At 40.9% G+C, this 27,379-nt stretch overlaps 1 protein-coding gene across 1 annotated transcript; it reads right to left on the bottom strand.

Moving 5' to 3' along the window:
• Window positions 1–445: 445 nt before the first annotated feature.
• On the bottom strand, window positions 446–27,360 carry LOC121445709 (UDP-N-acetylglucosamine--peptide N-acetylglucosaminyltransferase 110 kDa subunit-like). The gene is given in 19 exon segments (XM_041647858.1): window positions 446–927; window positions 2,145–2,268; window positions 2,542–2,794; window positions 6,400–6,552; window positions 9,011–9,181; window positions 9,271–9,387; window positions 9,481–9,651; window positions 10,078–10,203; window positions 13,300–13,389; window positions 13,497–13,655; window positions 15,438–15,617; window positions 15,949–16,050; window positions 16,134–16,287; window positions 18,673–18,773; window positions 19,224–19,364; window positions 19,612–19,807; window positions 21,986–22,065; window positions 26,953–27,158; window positions 27,161–27,360. Coding segments are annotated over 19 exon segments (2,757 nt in total). The 5' UTR covers window positions 27,219–27,360; the 3' UTR covers window positions 446–752.
• Between the last annotated feature and the right edge of the window lie 19 nt (window positions 27,361–27,379).

Below are 27,379 nucleotides of genomic sequence, written 5' to 3'. Positions count from 1 at the left end.
GATGGCGTGCTTAAGAGAAACACTCTGGGATGTTTGAAACAAGACTTAGTTTTGTTAGCACTCACAGGAGAATTTAAAGGAAGTGGGGGAAAAGAAATGGGAAAGAGGCTGAAAAAATCCTAAGTCACTGTCTAAATCAACAAAGCACTGACAGTATCAAGCATTAGGTCAGACACTAACTAAAACGACTGATATAGGCTCAAATGGTTTATAAAACCTATAAAAAGACTACACCAGCACGGTCCCTGTCACCCTGTCAGAGTTCAGACACTAAAACAGGAAGCAACATTTTAGTTTAAAACCTTATCTCAGAAGAATCAAGATCACTTCACGTAAGTAAAAATACCTGAAAGCAAACATTTTTAAAAGCTCCAATACCCAAAATATAAAGGAAAAAAGGATCAGAAGACTCAATCTATCCATGGAATCACGAAATGGCTGGTCAATCTCTATCTCCCTCCACATTAAGCATCCCATGGAAGACCAAGGGAGACCAGACCTTCCAGACCTCTGCACCACCTGCTTACTGCAAAACTCTACAGAGATTCCTTGTGGAGTAGCAGTTTCTTATCTCTTGTATCTCCCTATCATGCAGGAAGCAAGTCTGGCTGTGCTATTCTATTATCGTTATATATCATCCATCTGCAACAAGGTACTGTACAGATAAGTACAAAGCATGTTATCTAGTTCCCTTTCCCCCAGAAGGTTGAGGCTCAGGTATAGGGGTAATTCTCCCGTGCGCAGTCTTTTATTCAGGCTGACTCAGTGACTTCAACAGGCTTAATCATGTGGTCAGGTTTGTTGCCGGCTGCATAATGCTCCCACATCTGCAGATAGAGCCGCTCTAATTCCATTGTGTACTGTTTGGTGTTGAACAGAGGACTAGATATTCTCTGTTTCCAGACTTTGCCACGAATTTTCTTCAGGCTAGGTAATAAAAACAAAGAGAACCTATTTTACAAATCAGAACAAAAACTCAGAACTAGATTCTATAGTCATTTTTGTGGCATAATAATATAAAAAAATTTTTTTCTGCTTGGCCTAGCAACTTGACACACATATCTGGGAAGAGGGAACCTCAAGTATTCATAAGAATGGTCTATGGGCATGTCTGTAGGTCATTTTCTTGATTCTTGATTAATGACCCAGGCCAATATGGCCAGTACCACCTCTAGCAAACTAGGGGGATCAAGCCAACTAGCAGTGTTCCTCCATTTCTGCACTTCAATTCTTGCTTCCAGGTTCTTGTCATGGCATCCATTCATGATGAACTGTGATATGGATATGTAAGGCAAATAAACCCTTTCCTCTCCAAGTTGATTTCTGTCATGGATTTTAACATATCATCAGAAATATACTGAGCTGGGTGGTGGCACACGCCTTTAATCCCCGAACTTGGGAGGCAGAGGCAGGTGGATTTCTGTGAGTTTGAGGCCAGTCTGCTCTACAAGAGCTAGTTCCAGGACAGCTAGAGCTGTCACAAAAAACAAAAAGCAAATAAACAAACAAAAAAAGGAAATATATTGAAAGTGAAAGTTGGCTGTCCATTGATTAGGCTCTACTCAAATGTATTCATAGTACTATCAATGCTTCCTTTCAAAAAAACAAAACAAAAAGACCCTATGGACTATGTGTATTTGGGTATATATGCTTGTGTTTGTGTGTGCATGTAAAGCCCAGAGGACAACAGCTGGCCTTGAACTCAGATCGCCTGTCTCTTCCTCCCAAGTGTTAGGACTAAAGGCATGCACCTATACCACACAGAAAAAAAAATTAATGCTTTAAACAAACACCATAAAACAAAGGGACAAATTAGAAACACTATTTCATTGAATGGGCGAAGCTCCATTTACCTTAGCATGATCCCTCTAATTTCCACTCATTTTCAGTCAACTAAGCTTTTTTTGTGATTTTTGTTGTTGGTGGTGGTTTTTTAAAATACTATGAAGAAATGGATACTAGGCTAAAACATCTGATGCTTTGAAAGTTCTTTATTAAAGTCTAGTGATTACTTGAGAGTTTAGATTATGTCCCCTTCTATCCATAGAGCATACAACTTAATTCATCTATTTTATATCATCCTTAATTTATGACTTTATTTTGTCACATTTTCACATATAGTTTGTTCCTGGCAGTTTACTTACTATTCTAGATCAGTTCCTAGTTTCACAGCTATGTCTTCATATTCTTGTCTGCTTTTAGCAATGAGCTCAAGACATCCTAGGCAAGTGAGCTGAGAAGCCGCAACTCGAGAGGCGAGAGTCTCTCCTAGAAGGTAAAAATACTAATTGCTCATCTTAGAACTATAGGTCACATAGTCATCATTGGTAATTGCATTTAAGTATCTACACAGTACAAGACGAGGAGGATGGTGTCAAGTATTCAGGCTTGAGTAAGTCCCATTTTCTATTATTCTGCCTTAATTACTTCTAATACATATAATTTCACCTTCAAAAAAAAATTTCACCTTCAAGTACCCCTCGACCCAAAAGAAAAATGTTAACGTATAAAGAAGGATTCAGTGATTTGTCAGCCACTTACCTGGCATAGTCACCATGGGTGTTCCTGCCCAGAGAACATCCATTCCTGTGGTGTGTCCATTACATAAGGGAGTGTCCAGACAGACATCAGCCAGCTGACCTCTTCTGACATGCTCCTCTTTCGGAGCCACAGGTGAAAAAATGATACGATTCTGGGGAAGACCCATATTTTGTGCATATTGTTGAATATTGGGTTCTCCTACTGCTGGAAAACGCAACAGCCAAAGCACGCTATTAGGTACACGTTTCAGAATCTAAAAAAAAAAAAGAAAAGGAAAAAGAAAAGATTAATAGCACATCTGCCCTTTCCCAAAACCACTCAGAAAGTGTGACTGACCCCCAACACCACCTAATCTGGGCATTGTGGCACATACCTATGATCCTGGCAGAACTGAAGCAGGAGGTTTCTAAGGTTTCTAAATTCAAGAAGACTCTGCCATAAACAAGTGAAGAAGCCTGTTTGGGACCTAGGTCTTTTCTTTAAAAAGATGAATTAAATCATCTGAGTTACTTCTTTTCTCTTAGCTGTCCCCAGAGAGTTTGAGGACAGAGAAAAGAATTAGAAGACAAAAGTCAAGTTACTAACGGGTACAATCTGAGGCAGGAACTAATATAGGAAGTGGTCTTTGTTAAAGATGGGAATGTGGGTGTCTTTATGTTTGCTTTTTTAACTTACATTTCTTAAAAAAAATCTTTTGACAATTCCATTATATATTTTTGGAAAGAGTCATTTCCACCCTCCACTATTCACCCCTTCCATTTTTACTGAACCCCTCTTACCTTCACCTTTACCGTTGTTATTTTGTGTTTATGATCCACTGAAATTAGTTGGGATTGCTTGCATGAAAATGGGTGAGGTGAGTTACTGGAGGATGGGCAAATGCCCACCACAGAAAAGAACTCTCCCTCTGCAAGTAGCCACCAGGGAGCGCTGAGGCTCTGTAAGCCTCTACTCCTATTTTTGTTTTTAAGGAACAGGGTCTCATTAAGTTTTCCAGGCTGGCCACAAACTCATAGACTCTAGCAACTCTCATATCTCAGCCTCCAGAGTAGCTTGAAGTACCGGCACATTTTACCATACACAGTACTTCAAATTTTAAATCCCCCACCTCACCACATTACAAGAGTAACTTGAAAATTTGCCCAAATTGCCTAATGTCAACCAGAAGGCAGCATAAACTTCTATAAATGACCAGGGAGAAAATAGTACTGGCTTTTTAGTCACTGCCTGTTTTGTAGCTTGAAAGCAGCCATAGATAGTAAGTGTATAAACACATGTATGTGGCCATGTGTCAAAGTTTTATTTATAAAAATAAGCAATGAGCCGGGCGGTGGTGGCGCACGCCTTTAATCCCAGCACTCGGGAGGCAGAGGCAGGCGGATCTCTGTGAGTTCGAGGCCAGCCTGGTCTACAAGAGCTAGTTCCAGGACAGGAACCAAAAGCTACGGAGAAACCCTGTCTCGAAAAATCAAAAAAAAAAAAAAAATAAGCAATGAGAGGCTGGGAATGTACCTCAACGGTAGAGTACTTGCCTAGCATGTGCAAGGACCTGGGTTCCACCCCAGCATCAAAAAGTACCAAGCAACGAGCCAAGCAGTGGATTTGGCCTCCAGACCAGTTTACCTACTCCTGATTCAGAAGTGCATTTATTCAACATATCACAGAACTTCACACTTCCTTCTCTGAAAAATTTGAGAATAGACAAATTTCCAAATTCAGACTATTTCACATTTTTAAACATACAATGTACATACATTTATCTAACACTCTTGGAAGCAACTCCTTGTTTTTTTTAAACACTTTAGTATCTCTATATTGAGATGCAGGAATATTCATAAGCAGAATTTTTTAAAAAGTAAAACTAGCCTACTGTTAGGTAAGTTTTGGCTAAAGCGAGGATTCAGGGAAAATAGAGGCTTACTCATCCACTTCCTCTCTTTCTACATTACCCTTCCCTTTCAAACAAATAGAACAGATATGGGGAGGGGGGGATCAAGCAAGGAATGATTTCTTTCTAACAACATTAAGGTAAAATATAGCATTTCAGTTATACAAACTCAGGGCCAGCTGGCCGCATACACTCAGTATTGCACTTCTACAAACCAGGCTCATGAGCTGATTGCAAAATAGGGCTATTGACCAATTCTTTCCTGGTTAATGTCATAGAATTGCAAGGATGTTAAATATGGATGTCCACACAGCAAGTTTTGCTATCAGTTCAGGCCAGGGGTTAGGAAACTATGGCCTGAAAACCAAGTATGGCATACAGCCAGTGTTTAGAAATAAAATTTGATATGCTAAGCCATGGGTTAATTTATATAATATCTAAGTGTTTTCATTATATATATACTATAAATAAAAAGGAGAGATGACTAGATTACTTATTAAAAAACTGAAAATTTCATTTACTAACTCTTTAAGAAGAAAAAGTTCGATGACATCAGGTTTGGACAAAACACTTTGAATAAACAAATAAATGTTTATTGCATGAAATTTTTAAAAAAAACACAAGACTGAAACCAGGCTTGGTGGTACACAACTTTAAACCTAGAACTCAAGAGGCAGAGCAGGTGATCTAAGTTTGAAGCCAGCCTGGACTACATAGTGAGTTCTAGAACATTCAGGGCTATATAGAGACACTGTCTTCAAAAATGAAAATAAATACACCAAAAGACTGGGGATACAGCTCACTGGTACAGAGCTTGCCTACTGTGTATCACACCCTGACCTTGATCCCCACACACTGGAGGAAAATACAACAACAGTAGGTAAAATCAAAACTGAAGATGACTGTGGACATAGCTCAGCTGGTAGAGTTATTTGTCTAGCATGAAGGCAGCCCTGGATTACTTTCTAGCACCACATAACCAGATGTGGTGGCAAACCTGTGTTATCCCCGTACTTGGGAAGTACAAGAATGAACAGAAGTTCAGTATTATTCTCTGCTATGTAACAAGGCCAGCCTGGGATACATTGAGACCTCATCTCAAAAACAATACAAGTAGCATTATACAGAATGAGTGGATTTCATTTATATATTTAGGAATACACATGAATACACACACCATTAACAATTACTACTACTAAAAAAGAAGCACTGGGCGGTGGTGGTGCACGCCTTTAATCCCAGCACTCAGAAGGCAGAGGCAGGTGGATCTCTTGAGTTCGAGGCCAGTCTGGTCTACAAGAACTAGTTTCAGCAATGAGGACTACTGAGAACTCAAGAACAATGGCAATAGGTTTTTGATCCTACTGCACGTACTGGCTTTGTGGGAGTCTAGGAAGTTGGGATGCTCACCTTACTAGACCTGGATGGAGGTGGGTGGTCCTTGGACTTCCCACAGGTCAGGGAACCCTGATTGCTCTTTGGGCTGACAAGGGAGGGGGACTTGATTGGGGGAGGGGGAGGGAAATGGGAGGCGGTGGCGGGGAGGAGGCAGAAATCTTTAATAAATAAATAAATTTAAAAAAAAACAATAAATAAAAAAAAAGAACTAGTTCCAGGACAGTTAGGGCTGCTACAGAGAAACCTCTCGAAAGAAAGAAAGAAAGAAAGAAAGAGAAACAAACAAGCAAGCAAACAACAACTAAGGAAAAGAAAGCTGTGAATTTGAAAAAGAGAAAAGGGACTGGACCTGGGGAACATGGGAGAGAAGAAAGGGGGGGGGATATTATATTGGTTATATTATAATCTCAAAAAATAAAAATGATTTAAAACAGCTGAAAATGTCACAACTTTTGGAGCTAAGAAATGAGCATAATAGTCCATAAATGAAAGAAGCTTCAGCAAGGTAGCCCAAATACATAATCTTTACTCATCAATACGCATTAATTAATAACAAATCTACACATACTCACATTTGCCCACATCTGCAGGGTAGAAGGGTCAATTTTATATAACTGATTAAAGTTACAGTACACAATGGCATCTTCTGGTAGCCCGTACTGGGAACGGGTGGTTACAATAATGGTACGGGGAACCTCCTCTCCAGTTGCAGCTTTATTATTGATCTAGAATAACAAAAAGAACATGATTAAATTTAGAGTTAGCACTGGCCAAAGGGAATTGCAGATGTGGTTCAGCTGGTCAAGATGTAAGAAGCCCTGGTTTTGATTCAAGTGTTGCATAAACCAAGGCACAGCAGTACCCAATTATAATTCTAGTACTCAGGAGATGGGGGAAGAAGGCTCAGAGATCAAGATTTGAGGCTAGCCTGGGCTATATGAAAGCCCTACCCCAACAAGCCAAGAAATGGGAGTATATCTACATGGCAGAGTGTTTATCTGGAATGCACAAGGTCCTGGGGTTTCATCCAACACACACACACGTCCAGGAAGGCCTCACACTATGTACAGGCTTCAGTCAACAGTAAGACTTCCCAAATGCTAAGATTAGAGTGTTGTGTGTGTCCCTATGCCTGGCCTGTTTTTTTGTTTTTGTTTGCTTGTTTGTTTAAGACAGGGTCTCACTATGTAGCTTTGGCTAACCTGGAACTTGCTATGTAGACCAGGCTGGCATCAAATTTGTAGGCAGACAGATTTCTTATGACTCTGAGGACAGCCTGGTTTAACATAATTCATGGCTAGCCAGGGCAACATAGTAAGAGACAGATGCAGAGAGAGAGAATAAAAAGAGTGCCATGAGTCAGTGAGCTAGCTAGAGATGGCTCAGTTCTGTAAGAACACTAGCTGTTCTTCCAGAAGACCTAGGTTAGAGCTTCAGCACCCATATGGTGGGCAGCTCGCAAGCATCTATAATTCTAGTTCCAGAAGACCTGATGCTGTCTTCTGGCCTCCCTAGGCACAAGGCACGCACATAGTACAGACATATGTTCAGGCAATATCGATACACATAAAATATTTTTTTAGAAAAAGAATCAATTCAAAATATATAAAATGGTATAAAGATTTTAACTTCTGTCCCTGAACTGTAATGAGAAAATATTTTTATATAGTTTACTTTTTTAAAAAAAGATTTATTTATTTATTTATTTACTTACTTATTGTGTATACAGTATTCTGCCTACATGTATGCCTGCAGACCAGAAGGGGGCACCAGATTTCATTACAGATGATTGTAAGCCATTATGTTGTTGCTGGGAATTGAACTTAGGACCTTTAGACAAGTAGGCGGTGCTCTTAACCACTGAGCCATCTCTCCAGCCCTATAGTTTACTTTTAAGACATAAAAAGTTACACCATTACTTTGACTTAAGAGTAACTGCCCTATGAAAAGAGGCCAGGCCGGGCAGTGGTGGAGCACACCTTTAATCCCAGCACTCAGGAAGCAGAGCAGGCAGATCTCTGTGAGTTCGAGGCCAGCCTGGTCTACACAAGCTAGTTCTAGGACAGGCTCCAAAAACTATGCAGAAACCCTGTCTTGAAAAACCAAAAAAAAGGGGGGGGGGCGCTGCCAAGTTTGAGAACAGCCTGGGTTACATAGCCAGATCCTGTTTCATGGCTAGTGGTGGTAGCCTTTAATGCCAGCACTTAGAAGGCAGAGGCAGGTAAATTTCTCAGCCCAGGGTCAGTTTATTCTATAGAGTTCCAGGACAGCCAGGGCTCCAAAGAAAAACTCTTGTCTCATAAAACAACAACAACAACAACAACAAGTACTAAAAACCCCATAACCAACAGTAAAGCTTCTGCTTTTTTTTACTCTGTTCTTCATGGATGAAATAAATGCTCTTCTCCAAATCATATCCTCTCTCCAAGGCAAATTTCAATTACTCCTCCCCAAAGGGTCTCTTCTCCCCAAGACTCAAGACTCCCCCTTACACTGATGGTCAAGTCCTTCAACTACAGTTTTATTTGCAAATCCCATACTTGTCGAAGACTGCCTTATGCTGTTACATGAGTATGGACATCTCAATAATGTTGTCAGCACCTAAGAAGTCTAAGATTCCTGCCCTATGTATTTGCCTCTTCCAGTATGCATCTCTCTCTCTCTCTCTCTCTCTCTCTCTCTCTCTGAATGCATACTATATTATTGGGGCTAAGACATGAGTTCTAAAGTAATTCCATTTGCTGAAGGATACAAATACAAACATTACACTGCACTATGCTGAATGTAACAATATACCCCAAAACAACAGAAGCACAGGAGACAAGTACCAATGAGTATGGAAAGAGAGGCAAAAGATCAGTTCAGTAACTGGTTCCCATAAGAACTATCTGAACTGAAAGGCGAGGCAGGATTTGGCCAGGAAAAGGGTGAGTTTACAGAAGCAAGCAACCATATGGTGCCTAGAGGTAAGAGAATAAAGGCACAGACAGGCAAAAACAAGCATTAGCACAGTAGGCACTCACTAAGGAGCCTGATGGTTGAAGCCGAATGACTTTCAAGACCAGACACAGCTACAAGAGCAAGTTTCCAAGAAGCTTATTTCCTCCTCTGTAGAATAGAGTGGTTATAAGGCTTCAAGGAAATGATGTATGGATGGTGGCACATAGTTAAGGTCTTTCCCACCTGTGTAGTTGCCAGTCCATTGCTAATACTGAATCCATTAATTGTTATCTGAATCTGTCCTCTGTTAATCATTTCAATAACTGCTTCTGCAATTGTATTCATGGGAATGACAGGCATATTAAGAGCTGTGTTACTGCTGTCTACATTGTCACCTCCATCAGGACATTTCATCTGAAAACAAAATCCAAACAGAAATGCATTATAAGAAAAAATTAACAAATTTAGTTCATTTCAGTAACAAATGCCGACTGGGTTCTGACCTTGACAATCTTCACATCTGGTAGACTATCAAGAAATGCTTTGAGATCGATGCCATTCAGAACTATCCGATTGTCGTAAATGTGCCCATTGGATTTAAAATCGATGACTACTTTTTTCTAATGGAAGAAAAGTTGACATGCCTGTCAGGGTGCATATGGACAATCCAAGGGGAAAAATGAATTAACCCCATAGCATTATTTTCTGCCTACCTTCAGGTGAGGGAACATATTAGCATGATCACCAATAAAAAAAGTATGAGGCATGTAAGCCAGTTTCTCAGAATACTGTTCTGCAACTTCAGCTGGGGAAGTTTCCTGATCAGTGATGATATAATCCATAAACAGTGCACCACTAGTCCCAGGGTATCCCAGCCACATTGCCTAAAAAACAATCAGACCGAAAACTAAGAACTTTTATCCATCTGTAAACCTACCAAATTATTCCAGTTTTTCAAAAGAGGATCTTCATCTAAAGGCTCCCAAATCACTTATGTACATATATAAAGGAGGCTGACTTCTTTGGCCAAGAGCAATCCAGCAGCTTTTCAGACTAACCCTGTAAGTGGTAAGGTGTTCTTCAAATATATTAGACAAAGGAGCTATTTATTATAAAACCATGAAATGCTAGTCTCCATTGACATTTTACCTGTGGGCACTGGGTCTACACCCAAAAAACTATCCTAGTACATACAAGAACACTCAAGAATGTCTATCCTGTTGTTTTCAAGGGTAGTTAGCCAGATGGAAGAAAACCAAAAACCACTGTCTTTTTAGTACAATAAACATTGTGAATGATTATTCTCTTACCTGAATAGGAGCTGGCCTGAGAGCAAAGAGCTCATTTCGAGCCCCCTTGGTATACCCATTCATATTTACAAGGATGTGAATTCCATCTTGGTGAATGCGGTCAGCTGCTTTTCCATTGCATGGAATCTACAGGATAAACAGTAAGAACTATGTAGAATCTCAAGATTAATTCGATTGGTTTTAATAGGATTAAACAGAATTCAGACCTAGATGCAAAAGAGGTGAATAAACTGGGTATAGTGGCTCACTCTCATAATCCCAGCACTTGGGAGGTAGAAGTAGAAAGATCAGTTAAACAACAACATCAGCTACATGAGACCCTGTCTCAACAATAAAGGAAGCAGACTTTCCTTCTAAATTGGATGGATTAGTAACAGGGTTACAGAAGGGAGCGAGTATTTTAAATGGGCCTTCAAAGATGAACAAGAGGCTAAGCATATTTGTTACAAGACTTGAAGGCAAGGATTCAGGAAACCTGAGACAAAATCATGAGTTTCCACTAGCCAGAGCTAAACAGATTCTGTCTCAAATCAATCACAACAATTACTAGATGTTTGATACTCTATAATCTCAATGAGAAACAGTATAAATAAGATGAGAGATGACTCAGTGAGTAAGAGGACCTAAGTCTGGATTCCAGCACCCACATAAAAAGCCACATATGACCACACATGTGCACCTGGAACCTCAGCTCAGGTCTGTGGGGGTTGGAGACAGGAAGATGAGTCAGTTTCAGTCTTGAGAAAATAAGGCCAAGAGTGGAGGAGCAAGATCTCCACAGTTGGCTGGGTAGGAAGGCACACACCTTTAATCCCACAATCTGGGAGGCAGAGAGAGCTTACTTGGAGGCCAATCTACACAGTGAGTTTAGCTGACCTTCAGAACAGCCAGCCAGGGCTATGAAGATACCCTGTCTCAGAAAAAAAGAAGAAGAAGAAGATGAGGAGGAGGAGGAGGAGGAGGAGGAGGAGGAGGAGGAGGAGGAGGAAAGAAAGAAAGAAAGAAAGAAAGAAAGAAAGAAAGAAAGAGAAAAGAAGCCAAAGATATCCAACATCCTACTCTGAGCAACATATGAACCTGCAAGTACACCTACATGTACACTAATCACAATACACATACACACATGCCAAAAATGGAAAAAAATACAGCGACAGGTGCCTATAATCCTAGCATCTGAAGACTAGATTGACTACCTAGTGAGACCCTATAGCAAAAAAGGGGTACAGGGCTAGAGAGATGGCTTAGTGCTCAAGAGCACTGAAGGACTGACTACATGTAGAACTCAGCACCTACATGGTTAACAACCATTTGTAACTCCAGGGCATCCAACTCCTTTTGACCTCCAAAAGCACCAGGCACAAACATAATGTACATATATGGTGCACATATAAACAAACATAACACACATAAAGATAAATCTATCAAAAACATTCAAAGCCAGGTCGTGGTGGCTCACTCCTTTAATCCCAAGGATCTCTGTAAATTCCAGGACAGTTTCAGAGGTCTACACAGATAGTCCCAAACGAACCAGGAACACATAGTGAGCCTGCCAAATCAATCAATAGATGGCTAGATAGATAGATAGATAGATAGGCAGGCAGATAGATGAGGGAAGAGTCGTTCAAGATATCTCTCATTTGCAATTCTAGCACTAAGAAGGCTGAGTTCAAGGCTAGCCTAGGCTACACTGGGAGTTTACAGGCAGTTCTGATCACATAGTTAAAGTTTTGCCTCAGAAAAATAAAAATCAAAGCTGGAAATGCAGCTCACTGGGTAGAATACTGCCCTAGTTAGTATGTACCAGAAGTGTATGAGACTGCTCACAGTAAGAAGGCCAGCCTGGGGTACCGTGAGACTCTGTCTCAAAAATCAAAAGCAGACCAGACATATTTTTGAAGTAGTAACCATGCTACAAAAGATACTGGTATGCAAACTTTATTAAATGAGATAACTCTCCCAACCCATCTAAGAAAATGTCTATTATTTACTCATTCAGTTAGTTATTTATTGGTTATTTGAAACAGGGTCTCCCTATGTAGCTCTGCCTGGCCCGGAACTGCTAAGTATATCAGGCTGGCCTCAAACTCAGATCTACCTGCTAGGAGCTACACCATCCCTAGCCTTGTTTTTGAAACAGGGTCTCTAGCCCAGGCAGACCTTGAACTCTACGTAGCCAAGGATGACCTTTAACCCTGATCCTTCTGTCTCTGTCTCCACCTCCAAAATGGTGAGATTATAGGTATGAGTCACAACACCCAGTTTATACAGTACTAAGAATCAAACCCAGAGTTTTGTGTATAATAGACAAGCCCTGTACCAACTGAGCTATGTCCCCAATCCCATTATTTACATTTAGATGTGTGTCTACATGCAAACACACTTATTCATATTCATGTCTAAATATGTGACTAACAGAACCCATAGCAAATTTAATTCTCCCATAGGTTTCAACTTTGACTCATCATAAAATTTACAGAGGAAAAAAAATAGAAACAAAGACAAACAACCAGTAGGGTATGGTGGCTGAAGCAGGAGGATTAACAAAAGTTCAAGGCCCACTTTGTGAATTACAAAAGAATAAAACAAAAAGACCATACACACACACAAATGCAAAAACTCAAAAATAGATGGGCTTTTTGCTGCAGCCCCCTCCTTTAAAAAAATGAGATGGGGGCGGTCTCACATAGCCTAGTCTGTCCTTAAACTAGCTATTTAGCCATTTACCCTTCTTGATTTTGTTCAGTATGTATTAAAAGTATCTAGAAAAGTTATATATCAAACAGAGTTATATCACATTTCTATTTTATGTACAACTTAAAAGTCATGCCAAATAAAAATGTAAATGACCAAGGAAACAAGGGCAAATTGCCCAAATACAGTAGTTACTCCTTTTAATACCCATCATCAAAAACTACAAACATGAGACCCTCCATTCAACTCCTAATACAAAAAAAACCCACTTTGTACCAAAAGGGTTTTTCTTTTTCAAATTTACTCAAAATTTAAAACATAAAGGCACTTGCTGTGCTTGCAGAGGACCTGCATTTGCTCCAGCACCCATGTGACACCCTGTAACTCCATGTCTGGGCGATCTGACACCCTCTCTTCTGGCCTCCTTGGGCACCTGTCTTCATACAGGCACATCCCCACATACCATACCAAACACATATACTTAATTATGAAATCTTAAAATCTGAAGAAAAGGATCTGTGTTTTGCCTACCTGAGAAAGATCAATGAAATGATTGGCTTCTGCCATGACCTTCACTCGGAAGTTTGTACCGTCATCTGGGCTCAGGGCATAACAGAACACCTAAAAGACAGAGGAGGGCATACTTAATAACCTTGGCTCCAAGCCTCTCAAAACACTGGGCTTAACATCAAAGATGACAGAAGAAAGTCACCAGAACCTACTCTTACCTCAAATTTATCAGGATTGTGCATGCCTGGAATAGACTGCATAAGGTGAGAAGTAGGGTGATTCCCAAAGTCAGAACTCACATACCCTACACGCAACCGGCCATCACTGAGCTTCAAGTCTTTTGGATGCTCATATGGTGGTTTATGAAGGACATTAATCTACCAACAGAATACAATGGTCGTTAACAAAGTCAAGTCATGTGCAAATTTTTATCTAAAAGAAAAAAACCGATAACAGGGACTTGTGATTAGTAGTGTGTTTTGACTAGCGTGTATAATGCCCTAAGGGTTCTGTCCCCAGAACTACATAAAGAACAGGCATGATAGTACCATCATTGATCCCAATCATTAGGAGGTGAGGCATAGTTTGAAGGCTGAGTTTGAAGTCAGCCTGGTCTATGCACTGAGTTACAGGAAAGCCAGTCTGACATAGTGATCAAAACAGAACAAACAACAAAAAATAAATGGACATGTTGGTGCACTCTTGTGACCCCTGCAATTGGGAGGTGGAAGCAAAAGGGATCAGAAGTTCAAGGTAATCCCCAGCTACATAGAGAGTTTTAAGGCCAACCTGATATACATAAGACCTGCCTCAAAAAAAAAAAATTTAAGTGAAATAAATGAAAGTAGAATCTAAAATCATATAGACCCATAATTATGAAAAAACTTTAGTGGCCGGGCAGTGGTGGCACACACCTTTAGTCCCAGCACTCGGGGGGCAGAGGCAGGCGGATCTCTGTGAGTTCAAGGCCAGCCTGGTCTACAAGAGCTAGTTCCAGGATAGGCTCCAAAGCTACAGAGAAACCCTGTCTCGAAAAACCAAAAACTTTAGACAGCAAACTTCACTTATGTGGCCAGTTTAATGGCGCCTTCGAAGGTAAACAGCTGTGTATGGTGGCTGCATAGTGCTCATGCTTCATATCTGACCTGAAGTGTAGAAAATATGCCTGAACAGACTCCAACATGAAATATGGATAGAGTATGATTATTTTAGGAAATTCGACAAAGAAGCATTTTTGTATTTAAAAAGGAGGAGGAGGAGGAGGAGGAGGAGGAGGAGGAGGAGGAGGAGGAGGAAGAGGAGGGCTGGCGAGATGGCTCAGCGGTTAAGAGCATTGCATGCTCTTCCAAAGGTCCCGAGTTTAATTCCCAGCAACCACATGGTGGCTCACAACCATCTGTAATGAGGTCTGGTGCCCTCTTCTGGCATGTGGGCATACACGCAGACAGAATACTGTATACATAATAAATAAATAAATATTTACAAAAAGAAATCTTAATTTACCACTGTTTCCTAAAACAGACCCCAAACTCTATCAATTCATATTCTAATTCTGAAAGTTGAGTATATAATACCATACACTCTGTATTTAAACCCTATTGGGGCTTTTGTTGTTGTTGCGTTTAGTTTGGTTTTTAGATGTTCGTATTAGGTGGAGGTTTTTGTTGAGATTATAGATTTATAATCTCAACTGGAATTATAGGTTTGCATCATCATGTGTAGCTGTGAGTTTCACCTTAAGAAAAATACCACTATTAAACTTGTTCAGAGTTTGAAATGAAAAGTCTCTCCAGGCAGTGGTGATACATGCCTTTAATCCCAGCGCTTGGGAAGCAGAGGCAGGCGGATCTCTGTGAGTTCAAGACCAACCTGGTCTACAGAGATAGTTCCAGGACAAGCTTCAAAGCTACAGAGAAACCCTATTTCAGGGGGAAAAAGAAGAAATAAAAGTCCCCATCCTTTGGATTGAAGGGAGTTCAGTTGAAGACAGGACACATTAGAAAGTGACTTCTGGAATAGCTAAGAAAGCTTTATTTCTTAACTTGGGTGATGTTGACCACATGCTGATTGGCAAAACCATACTGTACGTTTGATTTGTACAATGTTTTTATTTATTTGCATTTGAGTTTATAACAGAAAAAAATGAAAGGACAAGTCACCTTATCCAAGCAGAGATTCCCATGCCTCTCTGCAATAGCCTTCCTGAAGCCATGAGAAAGAGGGTACAGCATGCTGTGATGAGGATGCACAGAAGGCAGCCTATTCTTCTCTAGCTGCTCAGCTACAATACTAACCAATTTCTTCATTCGCTCATCATAGTCTGTCCAATCACAGACAATCTAGAGGAAGCAAAAAGAAATGATCACCCAGAAAACCTACCAAAGGATTTATTTTGCAAATATTTGACTTCCTAAAAGTGTTAGATTACCTACTAAAAATATGATCTTGGGGCTGGCTCAGTGAATAAAGGACAAGAATAAAAGGCAAGCCAGACAATTGGAGTTAATGCCTGGGACCCACGTGTTATGAGAAATGACTCCTGAAAACTGCCCTCTGACCTCCACTTGCTAAAAAACAACAATCTCCAGCCAGGCTTGCATTATTATGGCACATAAAAATTAAAAAGTGGTAACAATACAGAAAGAAAAACACTAGACTATTGTTCCTTACCTGTAGGCAATGAGCCAAATTACAATAGGCATCAGGAAAATCAGGCTTAAGTTTCAGAGCTGTGCGGTAAGAAGCTATTGCTTCTGGGATATTCCCTGAATCCTGGAAAGAAAGCAAGCTTGTAAGGAGTTTCCTATAATGAAACTTCAGTGCTAAGGTGCCCATGTCACAATAAGCAGCATTACCTTGTGAATGGAAGCCAGATTGCTGTGTGCATCTGCAAAGGCAGGATTAATCTGGATGGCACGAGTATAACACTGCAAGGCTCCCTGAACATCCTGCATCTCCTTTAGAGTGTTTCCCATATTAGAGTAAGCATCAGCAAATGTAGGACTGATTCTGAAGGAAAAGACAAGGGTTTGATTATCTCGTGTAAAATCCTTGTTGTTGTTAAAGCATTGGAGGAGGGAGGGGGTTTAATGTGGTTTGGTGGCACAGTACTTGCCTACCAAGCATGAGGCCTAGCTTGAATCCCAAAGGCAGGGAATCATTTCAGCAGCTGCCAAATGCCAACCTTTAATTATTAATTAATAAGAATAAATTATTAAATAACAATACATTATTTAATAGTTGAGACTCAGCAGTTAAGAGCTCTTAATATTCTTTTAGAACTGAGTTCTCTTCCCAACAACAATGTCCAGCTACAGAGAATCTAACACCTTCTGAATTCTGAAGGGATTTTATATACATACTTAAAAGTAAGATAAGCCTAATCTCAGCACTCAGAAAGCAGAGACAGGCAGATCTCTGAGTTCAAGGTGAGCCTACTTTACAGAGTAAGTTCTTTTTTAAAAAAATATTTATTTATTTTGTATATAATTTTCTGTCTACATATATGCCTGCAGGCCAGTAGAGGGGACCAGACCTCATTACAGATGGTTGTGAGCCACCATGGGGTTGCTGGGAATTGAACTCAGGACCTTTGGAAGAGCAGGCAATGCTCTTAACTGCTGAGCCAACTCTCCAGCCCACAGAGTAAGTTCTAGGACAGCCAGGGCTACACAGAAGGAAACCCCGTCTTGAAAAACAAAAGAAAAAAAAGTAAAACAAATCTTTTTCAAAGATGACAATAAAATTTTAAACCACAAAAGAGATGGCTCAGCAGGTAAAGATACCTGCAATCAAGCCTGACATGAGTTCAAACTTCAGAACCTATAACAAAGGATAGAAACAATGCCAGTAAATTGTTCTCTGACCTTCACATGGGTACCACAGTATATGCCCACATTGCTTCCATGAACACAAAATAAATAAAATATATTAAATAATGTAAACCAGGAGCCAGGCGGTGGTGGCGCACTTTTAATCCCAGCACCTGGAAAGCAGAGGCAGGCAAATCTCTGTGAGTTTGAGAACAGCCTGGTCTACAAGAGCTAGTTCCAGGACAGCCAGGGCTGTTACATAGACAAACCCTGTCTCAAAAATAAATAAATAAATAAATAAATAAATAAATAAATAAATAGACAGACAGACAGACAGATAGATAGGAAGGAATCAATGGGTAGATGAATGGATATGGATGCATGAATGAATAGGGACATTAAATTATACACACCTTTAATCCCAGTACTTGGGAGGTAGAGGTAGAAGGATTTCTGTGAGTTCTAGGCCAACCTGGTCTACAGAACGAGTGAGTTCTAGGACAGTCAGGGCTATGTAGAGACCCTGTCTCAAAAAAATTTAAAATAACTAAGTGAATAAATAAATAACAAAGGGCTAGAGGTAGCTCAACACTTAAGAGCACTGACTGATCTTCCAGGGGACCTGAGTTTTTTTTTTTCCAGAACCTACATAGTGCAGCTCACAACTACCTTTACTCCAGCTCCAAGGTTTGCTAATGCCCTCTTCTAGCCTCTGTAGCAGGTATCTACATGTACTACAGAAACCAGGCATTGAGGGCTGGAGAGATGGCTCAGGAGTTAAGAGCACTGGCTGCTCTTCCAGAGGTCCTGAGTTTAATTCCCAGCAACCACATGATGGTGCACAACCATCTATAGTAGAATCTGATGCCCTCTTCTGGCATAAGGCCAGATATGCAAACAGAGCACTCACATACACAAAATAAATCTTTTGTCAAGTGGTGGTGGCAGCGCACGCCTTTAATCCCAGCACTTGGGAGGCAGAGGCAGGCAGATCTGAGTTCATGGCCAGCCTGGTCTACAGAGTGAGTTCCAGGACAGCTAGGGCTGTTACACAGAGAAACCCTGTCTCAAAAAACAAGAGGAAAGGGGGGATGGGAGGAAAGAAGAGAGGAGAGAAAGAAGAGAGCAGAGGGGAGGGGAGTGGAGGGAAGGGAAGGGGAGGGGGTAGAAGAGGGGAGGAAGAAGAGAAGAGGGGAGGGGATAGGATGCTGAAGTGGATTAGGGCAAGCCTCAGTCCAACACAAAGAACTACAGGGCATCTAAGGAATGCTGAGAGCAGAAGAAATATTCTTCCCCAGGGAAGAGTACACCAATTGGTTATCCAATCCCAAATGGTCAGACCTGAAAATATACATCTGAGTAACATTATACATAACAAATTATGTTTAGAAACATATCTGCATATAAATAAATAAATATATATATATATACATCTCGCAAGAATTAATGGAAGAGGAAGTCATGAATTTGAGAGCAAGGAGAAGTATATGGGAAGGTTTTGCAGGGAAGGGAAGGGGAAATGATGTAATTATACTATAATCTCAAAACTGAAAATAGAAAAAAGAAGCTATAAACTTCTTACCGTATGGCTTCCTTATAATGCATCAGTGCTTCCTGCAGCTTCCCCTGTTGTTGCAGTACACTTGCTAAGTTGGAATGTGCAGCAGCAAACTCTGGGAAGACCTAGAGAGTCACGATCACGGCTGACATTAAATAGCAGAATCTCCCAATTATCTCCCACAACTCTTTTTCCAAGTTTACTCATTCTTCGGGTCTAGTAGCTTAAATTCTACTGCTTCCTCCATTTTATACCTATGTTCATTTGAAATGTGAAGTAGGCCTCTCTTCCTGTTACTCACACTGAGTAATGCAGCCTCTTTTCTAAACTCCTACCACACCTACCAATCACTAGACACTGACCTGAGCTCTTCATTTTAATAGCTTTACTCAGTTTACTAGTCATTGGCTTTGTCCAGATCTCATCTATGCACAAAGTAATGAACTCAATGTAGGGACGTCTGGCATTGTCATAGGACCTTACATAGGAAATGAAGAGGTGAACAGCAGGCAAACTTAATTGCTTTCCCTCTACCGTCAAACAGGCTAGACACCCAGTCACAGTACTCAACATACTTCTAATGCTTTGCGATATAGGCGGACCGCCTCTTCAATATTGCCCTGTTCCCGTTTGATATTGGCGAGGTTATTCAAAGAGTCTGCATGGGTAGGACATAGACGAAGAGCTGTGTTATAACAATCTTCTGCTTCAGCAACCTGGAAAATAAAACAAATCATTCAGATACTACAGAGAAGAATCAGAGAAACCACTTATGTTCTAGTAATTTAAGTAACTGCATCATTTTGAGCCTAATGGCTGGTAAATACACCACAAAATGGATACTTTTCAGTATTCTCCTTCCCATCAACCAAAACTCCAAAGAAAACCAATATTACTTAATATGTACAATGAAGACTTTTCTACCATGTAACAAAGAAATAAAAATAGACTGAAAATCCTTACGCTGCCCTTCTCTTTGAGTGCATTTGCTAGGTTGCAGTAAGCATCTGGGAAATGTGGCTGCAGTTCTATAGCTCGTCTGTAGGTATCGATGGCCAAGTCTATTAGGCCTTGCTCGTAGTACACACAAGCCAGATTGCCATGCACCACCGCATGATTTGGGCTCAAACTTAAGGCACGAAGATAAGCTGCTACAGCTCTGTGAAAAGCAAAAACATACAAACTCATATACACAAATGCCACTAATATTAAATATATTATTATTATAAGTTTGTCTATGACATGAACAGATTGGTAAATGGCAAAAACCACGGTACACATGTGGAAGCCAGAAAACAACTTTCTGAAGTTGGTTCTCTCCTTCCACTACGGGTTCCAGGGATCAAATTCAGGTCAATATGATTGCATGCCAGGCACTTTTACACACTGAACCATCTCACCTGCCCAAATCCAACTAACTTGAATGTGTATTTTGTTACAATTAATTCCAGATATACTATACCAAAAATGCCATTAACTAATAACAATTAACTTATGATATATTTTACTGCATAACAAAAATATCACCTTTATAAAATATATTTTTTGGGGTGCCAAGAACTGAACCTAGGGCCTCGTGCATGCTAAACAAGGGCGCTACCACTGAGCAAATTTCTCGGCCCTCCACTTTTGAGTGTGTGGTTCAGTTTGTTTTTGTTGTTGTTTGGTTTTTCGAGACAGGGTTTCTCTGTATAGCTTTGGAACCTGTTCTGGAACAAGCTATAGACTAGGCTGGCCTTGAACTCAGATACCTACCTGCCTCTGGGATTAAAGGCGTGTACCACCAAGAGCCACTTTTTTTTTTTTGTTTTTTTGTTTTTTGTTTTTTTGTTTTTTCGAGACAGGGTTTCTCTGTAGCTTTAGAGGTTGTCCTGGAACTAGCTCTTGTAGACCAGGCTGGCCTCGAACTCACAGAGATTCACCTACCTCTGCCTCCCGAGTACAGGGATTAAAGACGTGCGCCACCACCACCCGGCTGAGCCACTTGTTTTTTAAGACAAGGTTTTACCCTATAGCTTAGGCTGGCTTGAAAGTCTGAGCAAGCCCTTCTTCCCTTGGCCTCTCAAGAGCTGGTATTACAGGAGAAAGCAACTACAGCCAGGCAGGCCCCTGTTAAGTTTTTTAAGAGAAAGTATTGCTCTATACCCCAGTTAGGCCTTGAACACACAGCAGTCCTTCTGCTTCAGACTCCCAAGTGCCAGGCTATAAAACATTTTCACAGGAAAACAGTTGTCTATTCCCACTCAAGATGTACATTTTCCTTTGACAAAAAAAGTCAAAAGTCGGGGCTGGAGAGATGGCTCAGAGGTTAAGAGCACTGGCTGTTCTTCCAGAGGTCCTGAGTTCAATTCCCAGCAACCACATGGTGGCTCACAACTACCTGTAAGATGTGGTGTCCTCTTCTGTCATGCAGGCAGAACATTGTATACACAACAAATAAAATCTTTAAAAAAAAAAAAGTTAAAAGTCAAGTGCTAGAAAAAATGGCTCAGAGGACAAGAGCATTGGCAGCTCTTCCAGAAGACTGTGATTTGAATCCTAGAACCCAAATGGTAGCTAACAGCCATCTGCAACTCCAATTCTAGAGGATTTGATACCTCTTCCAACTTCTGCACATAGTTCACAGACATACATGCAGGCAAAACACCCATATACATAAAATTTTAAAATCACAGGGCTGGGAAGCTGATCGGTGATCAAAGTGCTTGGTGTGTAATTATGAGGACCTGAGTTTGGATTCCTGCCCCCATCTACCAAGCTTAATGGTCATGTACATATATGCAACTTCAACACTGGGTGGAGGGGCTGTGGCAGGAGGACCACTGAGGCTTACACTGCAAACCTAGCCCAGATGTGAGCCCCAGGCTCCAGGAGAAACTGCCTCAAAGGCAGAAGGTGGCAAAATAACAGGATTGAGAAGGACACCCAATGTCTTCTTCTGGATAGACTCCAATGTGCATATAGCCCCTCTCACAAACACACACAATTAGAAAAGCAGTTTCTTCAACAAAACAGTTAAAGTCAAGTTTTACTTAGCTTTCTGAATCAAAAACAAAAAAAAACAAAAAACAAAAAAACAAACTTAGCCCAAAAGGTAATCATCATTTCTAACAGTTTACAATAAAGGAAATTTCAACAGAACTAAGTGGAAGGATAAAAGCATTCAGGAAAACCAACAAGGAAAAGTCAGCCAACAACATCTATAAGTAAAACAGAAGAAAACAGCTATCAGGAGGGAAAAACTATACTCTAGGAAAATGTACTTCAAGAAGCTGTTGTCACATTTTAGTTCAAACTCTGAAAAGACAAGAAAATTCATCAAACAGAACATTCTCACCTGTCAAAAATGCGTGCCTCTTTCAAGACATTTCCTAAATTGATATAAGCATCCAGAAAATTTGGGTCAAGGGTGACAGCCTAAAAATTACAAGACAGTTACTTAGAAAAAGAAAGGCTTTTGTCAGATTAACTTCTCATTAAGCTTTTATTCTAAAGTCATTTTAGATATCCAATTACATTTTCTAGAAAACTCATTTTGTTTTTAAAAACAGTCCTCATTTAGTTCCCTTTCATCGATAAGCCTCATTAATATCAAAATAACTGGAGAAAGGGGCTAGGCATGTAGCCCAGTGACAAAGCACTTCCTACTAGACTCCATTCCCTGAATCACAAGAAAGGAAAACCTCATGAGCAAAATAAACTCAACTTAACTAAGCACAGTACTTCCTTCCTTTTATCTGTTTGTTTGTTTGGTTGGTTGGTTGGTTTTTTGAGACAGGCCTTCTCTGTGTAACAGTCCTAGCTATCCTGGAACTAGCTCTTGTAGACCAGGCTGGCCTCGAACTCACAAGGGATTCACCTGCCTCTGCCTCTGCCTCTGCCTCTGCCTCTGCCTCTGCCTCTGCCTCTGCCTCTGCCTCTGCCTCTGCCTCCTGAGTGAGCGCGCCACCACGGCCTGGCCCCCTTTTATCTGTTCTTTGAAACAGGGTTTCACTATGTAGCTCTGGCCAGGCTGCCTCAAACTCAAAGATCCACCTGCCTCTGCCTCCCAAACGCTGGAATTAAAGGAATGAAGCAGCATACAAGCAGACTATTTCTAATGATTGGCCCAATTTTATTCAGTCAGTCAGGCTAACATTTCTAAAAGATGGGGGCAGAAACAAGCAATGAGCTCTTAAGTATGTAACTCTGTTACATAAACACACGACCCAGCAAGTCCTTACTAAGATATGTAATTAGAACTGTAACATTAAGCCAAGCAAGGCACAGCCTCTAATCCAAGCAGTTGGGAGGTGGAAGTAGGAAGATGTGGCGTTCACGTCATCTTCAACTACAAAGTGAGTCTGAAGGCAGCCTGGGGATATATGAGACACTTTCTCCAAATAAGCAAATGATAGTCTGGTGCTCATTGGTAGAATGCTAGCCTAGTATACCTATACCAAGAGCTCTAGAAAAATATCCCTCTAGAATGGTAAGTATAAATTTAACCAAAACACTGAAAAGATAAATGTAATAATTTTAAATATTTTAAAAATTCCTAGAAACACTTCTTTATATAGATAATAAACAAGTCTCTATCAGATAAAGGCATGACACACTTAGCTTAGATTATCTATAGTCATAGATATCTAGCCTGAAAACTTTAACTTTTGCTTTGAGGAAAGGTCTAACTCTATTACTATCCTAGAATTTACTTTGTAGCCCAGTGTGGCCCAGAACTCACAACAATCCTCCTGCCTCAGCCTCCCAAGTGCTAAGATTAATAGGCATAAATCACACCTGGCCCTCTTAAAAATTTCTTGTAGGCAACAAACACATGTCATGGCTCATCATCTTTATAAATTCAACAATCATGCTGGCTTTCATTTATTATGTATCTACTCCCCTTTCCGCCAGATAATTTTGAAGCAAATCTCAAACATCTCATCCCATTTAAAATTATAAATTCTAGCCGGGCAGTGGTGGCACACACCTTTAATCCCAGCACTCAGGAGGCAGAGGCAGGTGGATCTCTGGGAGTTCGAGGCCAGCCTGGTTTACAAGAGCTAGTTCTGGGACAGGCACCAAAGCTACAGAGAAACCCTGTCTCGAAAAAAAACAAAAAAAATTATAAATTCTAGGGAGGTGACAAGAATGTTTTCTCACTCAAACATACCACACTATCATTATCTTAAAAAATGAACTGGACTTGGTGGCAAGTGCCTTTAATACCAGCACGAAGGAGGCAGAGACAGGCATGTAAGTGGGGTGAAGAGACAGCTCAGAAGTTAAGAGGACCAGAGTTCAATTCTTAAATTTCTAGCAGGAGGCTCAACAATCACTTATAACTTCAGGAAACCCAACACTTTTTTCTGGCCTCCAATGGCACCTGCACATTCGAACACACAACCACACACAAACACATAATTAAAAAGTAAATCCAAGCAGTGGTGGTGCACGCCTTTAATGCCAGTACTCAGAGGCCAGCCTGGTCGACAGAACTTAGTTCTAGGATAGCCAAGACTACTCAAAGAAACCCTGTCTGCAGCATGATTAATTTAAAAGAGAGAGAGAGAGTGCTAATAGGGTTCACCCTGAAGATTAGAAAAGCAAAACAGAGCCAGGTGGTGGTGGCACACGCCTTTAATCCCAGCATTTGGGAGGCAGAGGCAGGCATATTTCTGTGAGTTCAAGGCTAGCCTGGCCTACAAGAGCTAGTTCCAAGGCAGGCTCTAAAACTACAGCAAAACCCTGTCTCCAAAACCATTAAAAAAAAAAAAAGCTAAACAGCCAGCCACTGGCATTCATCTCTACCTCAGTCTGAAAATGGCAATCCTGCCTCCAGGAATCTCAGAATGAGATTGTGTGTGAGAGCTGTCTCCTCCCATTTTAAATTCCTCTCTGGAGCTGGGATTAAAGACAGGACTATACATATACCTTAACTCACAGAGATGATTCCCTCTGCCTTCTGAATGCTTGGACTAAAGTCATGTGGCACCTGGATATTTTTTTAAATGCTTACAAAAAAGAAAACATAGGGAGATAGGTCAATGGTTAAGGATGCTTGTTGGTCTTTCAGAGAACTGAGTTTGGTTCCCATGACCCATGTCAGGTGGCACACAAGAGCTTATTAACTCCAGCCAGGGGATCCCACACCCTCGTCTAGCCTCCATGAGTTATCTGCACACATGTGCAGGCAAGTACACAAATACATCGCCAAATGAATCTTTTTGTAGGCCGGACAGTGGGGGGGGGCGCACGCCTTTAATCCCAGCACTCAGGAGGCAGAGGCAGGCGGATCTCTGTGAGTTCAAGACCAGCCTGGTCTACAAGAGCTAGTTCCAGGACAGGCTCCAAAACCACAGAGAAACCCTGCCTCGGGGGAAAAAAAAAAAAAACACCAAAATTTTGTCGGGCAGTGGTGGCGCACACCTCTAATCCCAATACTAGGGAGGCAGAGGCAGGCGGATCTCTGTGAGTTCAAGGCCAGCCTGATCTACAAGAGCTAGTTCCAGGACAGGCTCCAAAAGCTGCAGAAAAACCCTGTCTCGAAAAAAAAAATTGTAAAAACAAAAAAGCAGCCAGCTGCGTGGTGGTAGCACAGGTCTTTGATCCCAGTACTTGGGAGGCTGAGACAGGTGGATCTCTGTGAGTTCAAGGCCAGCCTGGTCTACAAAGCAAGTTCCAGGACAGGCTGCAAAGCTACAGAGAAACCCTGTCTCAAAAGAAACAAAAAAAGAATAAAAGCAACTTTATTTAGAATAATGTAACAAGAGCAGTAGGCAATGTACTAAAAGAAGTACCTATCTCTTTCAATCATCCAGATTTAATTTACATCTTTTAGTCCTGCACCTTGCTGAAAAGAAAACTCAGATCAGTGTCCTATCAGCTCATAGTTGACATTTTTGCTGATGAAACCCCTCAGCTATCTTTTAACATGTCTATCTGCTCCATACATATCCTAGAAACTTTTTTTGGTTAGTTGGTTCGTTTCTTGTTTTTGTTTTATAGAGACAGGGTCTCACTATGTGACTCTGGTTGTCCTGGAACTCACTATGTAGACTAGGGTAGATTCGAACTCATAGAAATCTGCCTGCCTCTGCAGGATTAAAGGCATGTGCCACTAAGACCAGCTCAACTTTTTTTTTTTTAATATGTATGGGTGTTTTGTCTGCATGTATCTCTTCTACTTACATGTGTGCTTGGTACCCTCAGAAGACAGAGAGGGCTTCAGATCCCCTGAAACTGGAGTTACAAGAGGTCATATACTACCATGTGGGTGTTGATAATCGAACCTGGACCCTCTGGAACAACAGCTAATGCTCTTAAACCCCTTAGCTATTAAGTTAGCTTCTCAAAGACTATAGTTCCAAGGGCAGGTTCCAAAGCTACAGAGAAATCCTGTCTCGAAACACCCCCCCCAAAAAAAAACCAACCCTGTTTCAGCTCACAGCACCCACATGGTGGATCACAATCTGTAACTCCAGCTCTAGTGCCTCTGCAGTGCACACACACATGGTGACAGACATACTTCCACTCACACACATAAAAGTAAATGAGTCTTTAAAGAGTTAAACTGAAAGCCTTACTTAGCTATTGGGCCCTTTTTAAAAAAAAAATAAATAAATAAAGATAGCCAGGTAGTGGTGGCACACATCTTTAATCCCAGCACTTGGGAAGCAGAGATAGGTAGATCTCTGTGAGTTGGAGGCCAGCTTGGTCTACAGAGCGAGTTCTAGGACAGGCTCCAAAGCTACATGGAGAAACCCTGTCTCGGAAAAAAAGAGAAAGTCAAGTGTATGAATAAGTGAATAGATACTTCCTTGCCTTCTGGTATGACAAGTTATTCCAGACAATGCTGCAGTGTGTCCTATTCTAGACTTGGAAACAGCTTTTTCAGCAGGATACTCTGAACCCTCCAGTATTCTCCCTCATGTGGCAAACATCCCTCTATAAGCCGTACTATCGCTTCACTCTGAGGAAAAACAGAGTCATTTTAAAGCCAGATGTGGTAGTTCACTTGTGCACTCAGGAGGCTTAAGGACTGCCACTAGGTTGAAGGCCAACCTGAGACACAAAGTAAATTCCAAGCCATTCTATACAGAGTGAAACCCACTCTCAAAAGAAAAAAAATTATAATAAATAAAAAAGCATTTTCAATATAAATCTCAAAAACCTGTCATATTATATGCCACCTGCAAATGCTGCAATACTATCAAGGAAACAATATTACACAGCTGCTTAAGCAAATGCCTACTGTTTTATTCTAGTAAGAACATTCTGTACACATAAACATTTTATAAATATCAATTATTAATGACTAACCTTTTCAAAGTGATGAATTGCTAGCCAAATCTCCCCTTGTGCATTGAAAACACAGCCGAGATTACTCCAAGCTACTGCAAAGTTTGGTTGCGTCTCAATTGCTTTCAAATAACATGCCTTAGGAGGGTTTAATGAAAGAAGACGAGAAGGGAAGGAGATAAGGGGAAAGGGGGAAATTTGTAAAGGGGAAAAAAAAAGATTGGGGAGGGGGAAGAAGGTGATATCATTATTTCTTCCCTGACCAGCCAAAAGTGACCCTGCAGCATAGGCTCGCTTGCGCCAAAACTAATGCGCTGCCACAGCTGGCTGCTCCTGCGCCTGCGCCACCAGAACCCAAGTGCAAACCACCATGTTCAGTTCTGCCAACCAAAGAGTAATCCTCATAATAGGACTCATCTGGGAGGTTGGGTGCTGCTAAACACTAACG

This window comes from Microtus oregoni, unplaced genomic scaffold, assembly GCF_018167655.1.
Source record: "Microtus oregoni isolate MIOR12 unplaced genomic scaffold, Mior012 000351F_ref0000020, whole genome shotgun sequence".
Taxonomy (NCBI): Eukaryota; Metazoa; Chordata; class Mammalia; order Rodentia; family Cricetidae; genus Microtus; species Microtus oregoni.
Note: the sequence above shows the minus strand (reverse complement) of the source record. Positions and strands in the feature narration are given on the sequence as shown.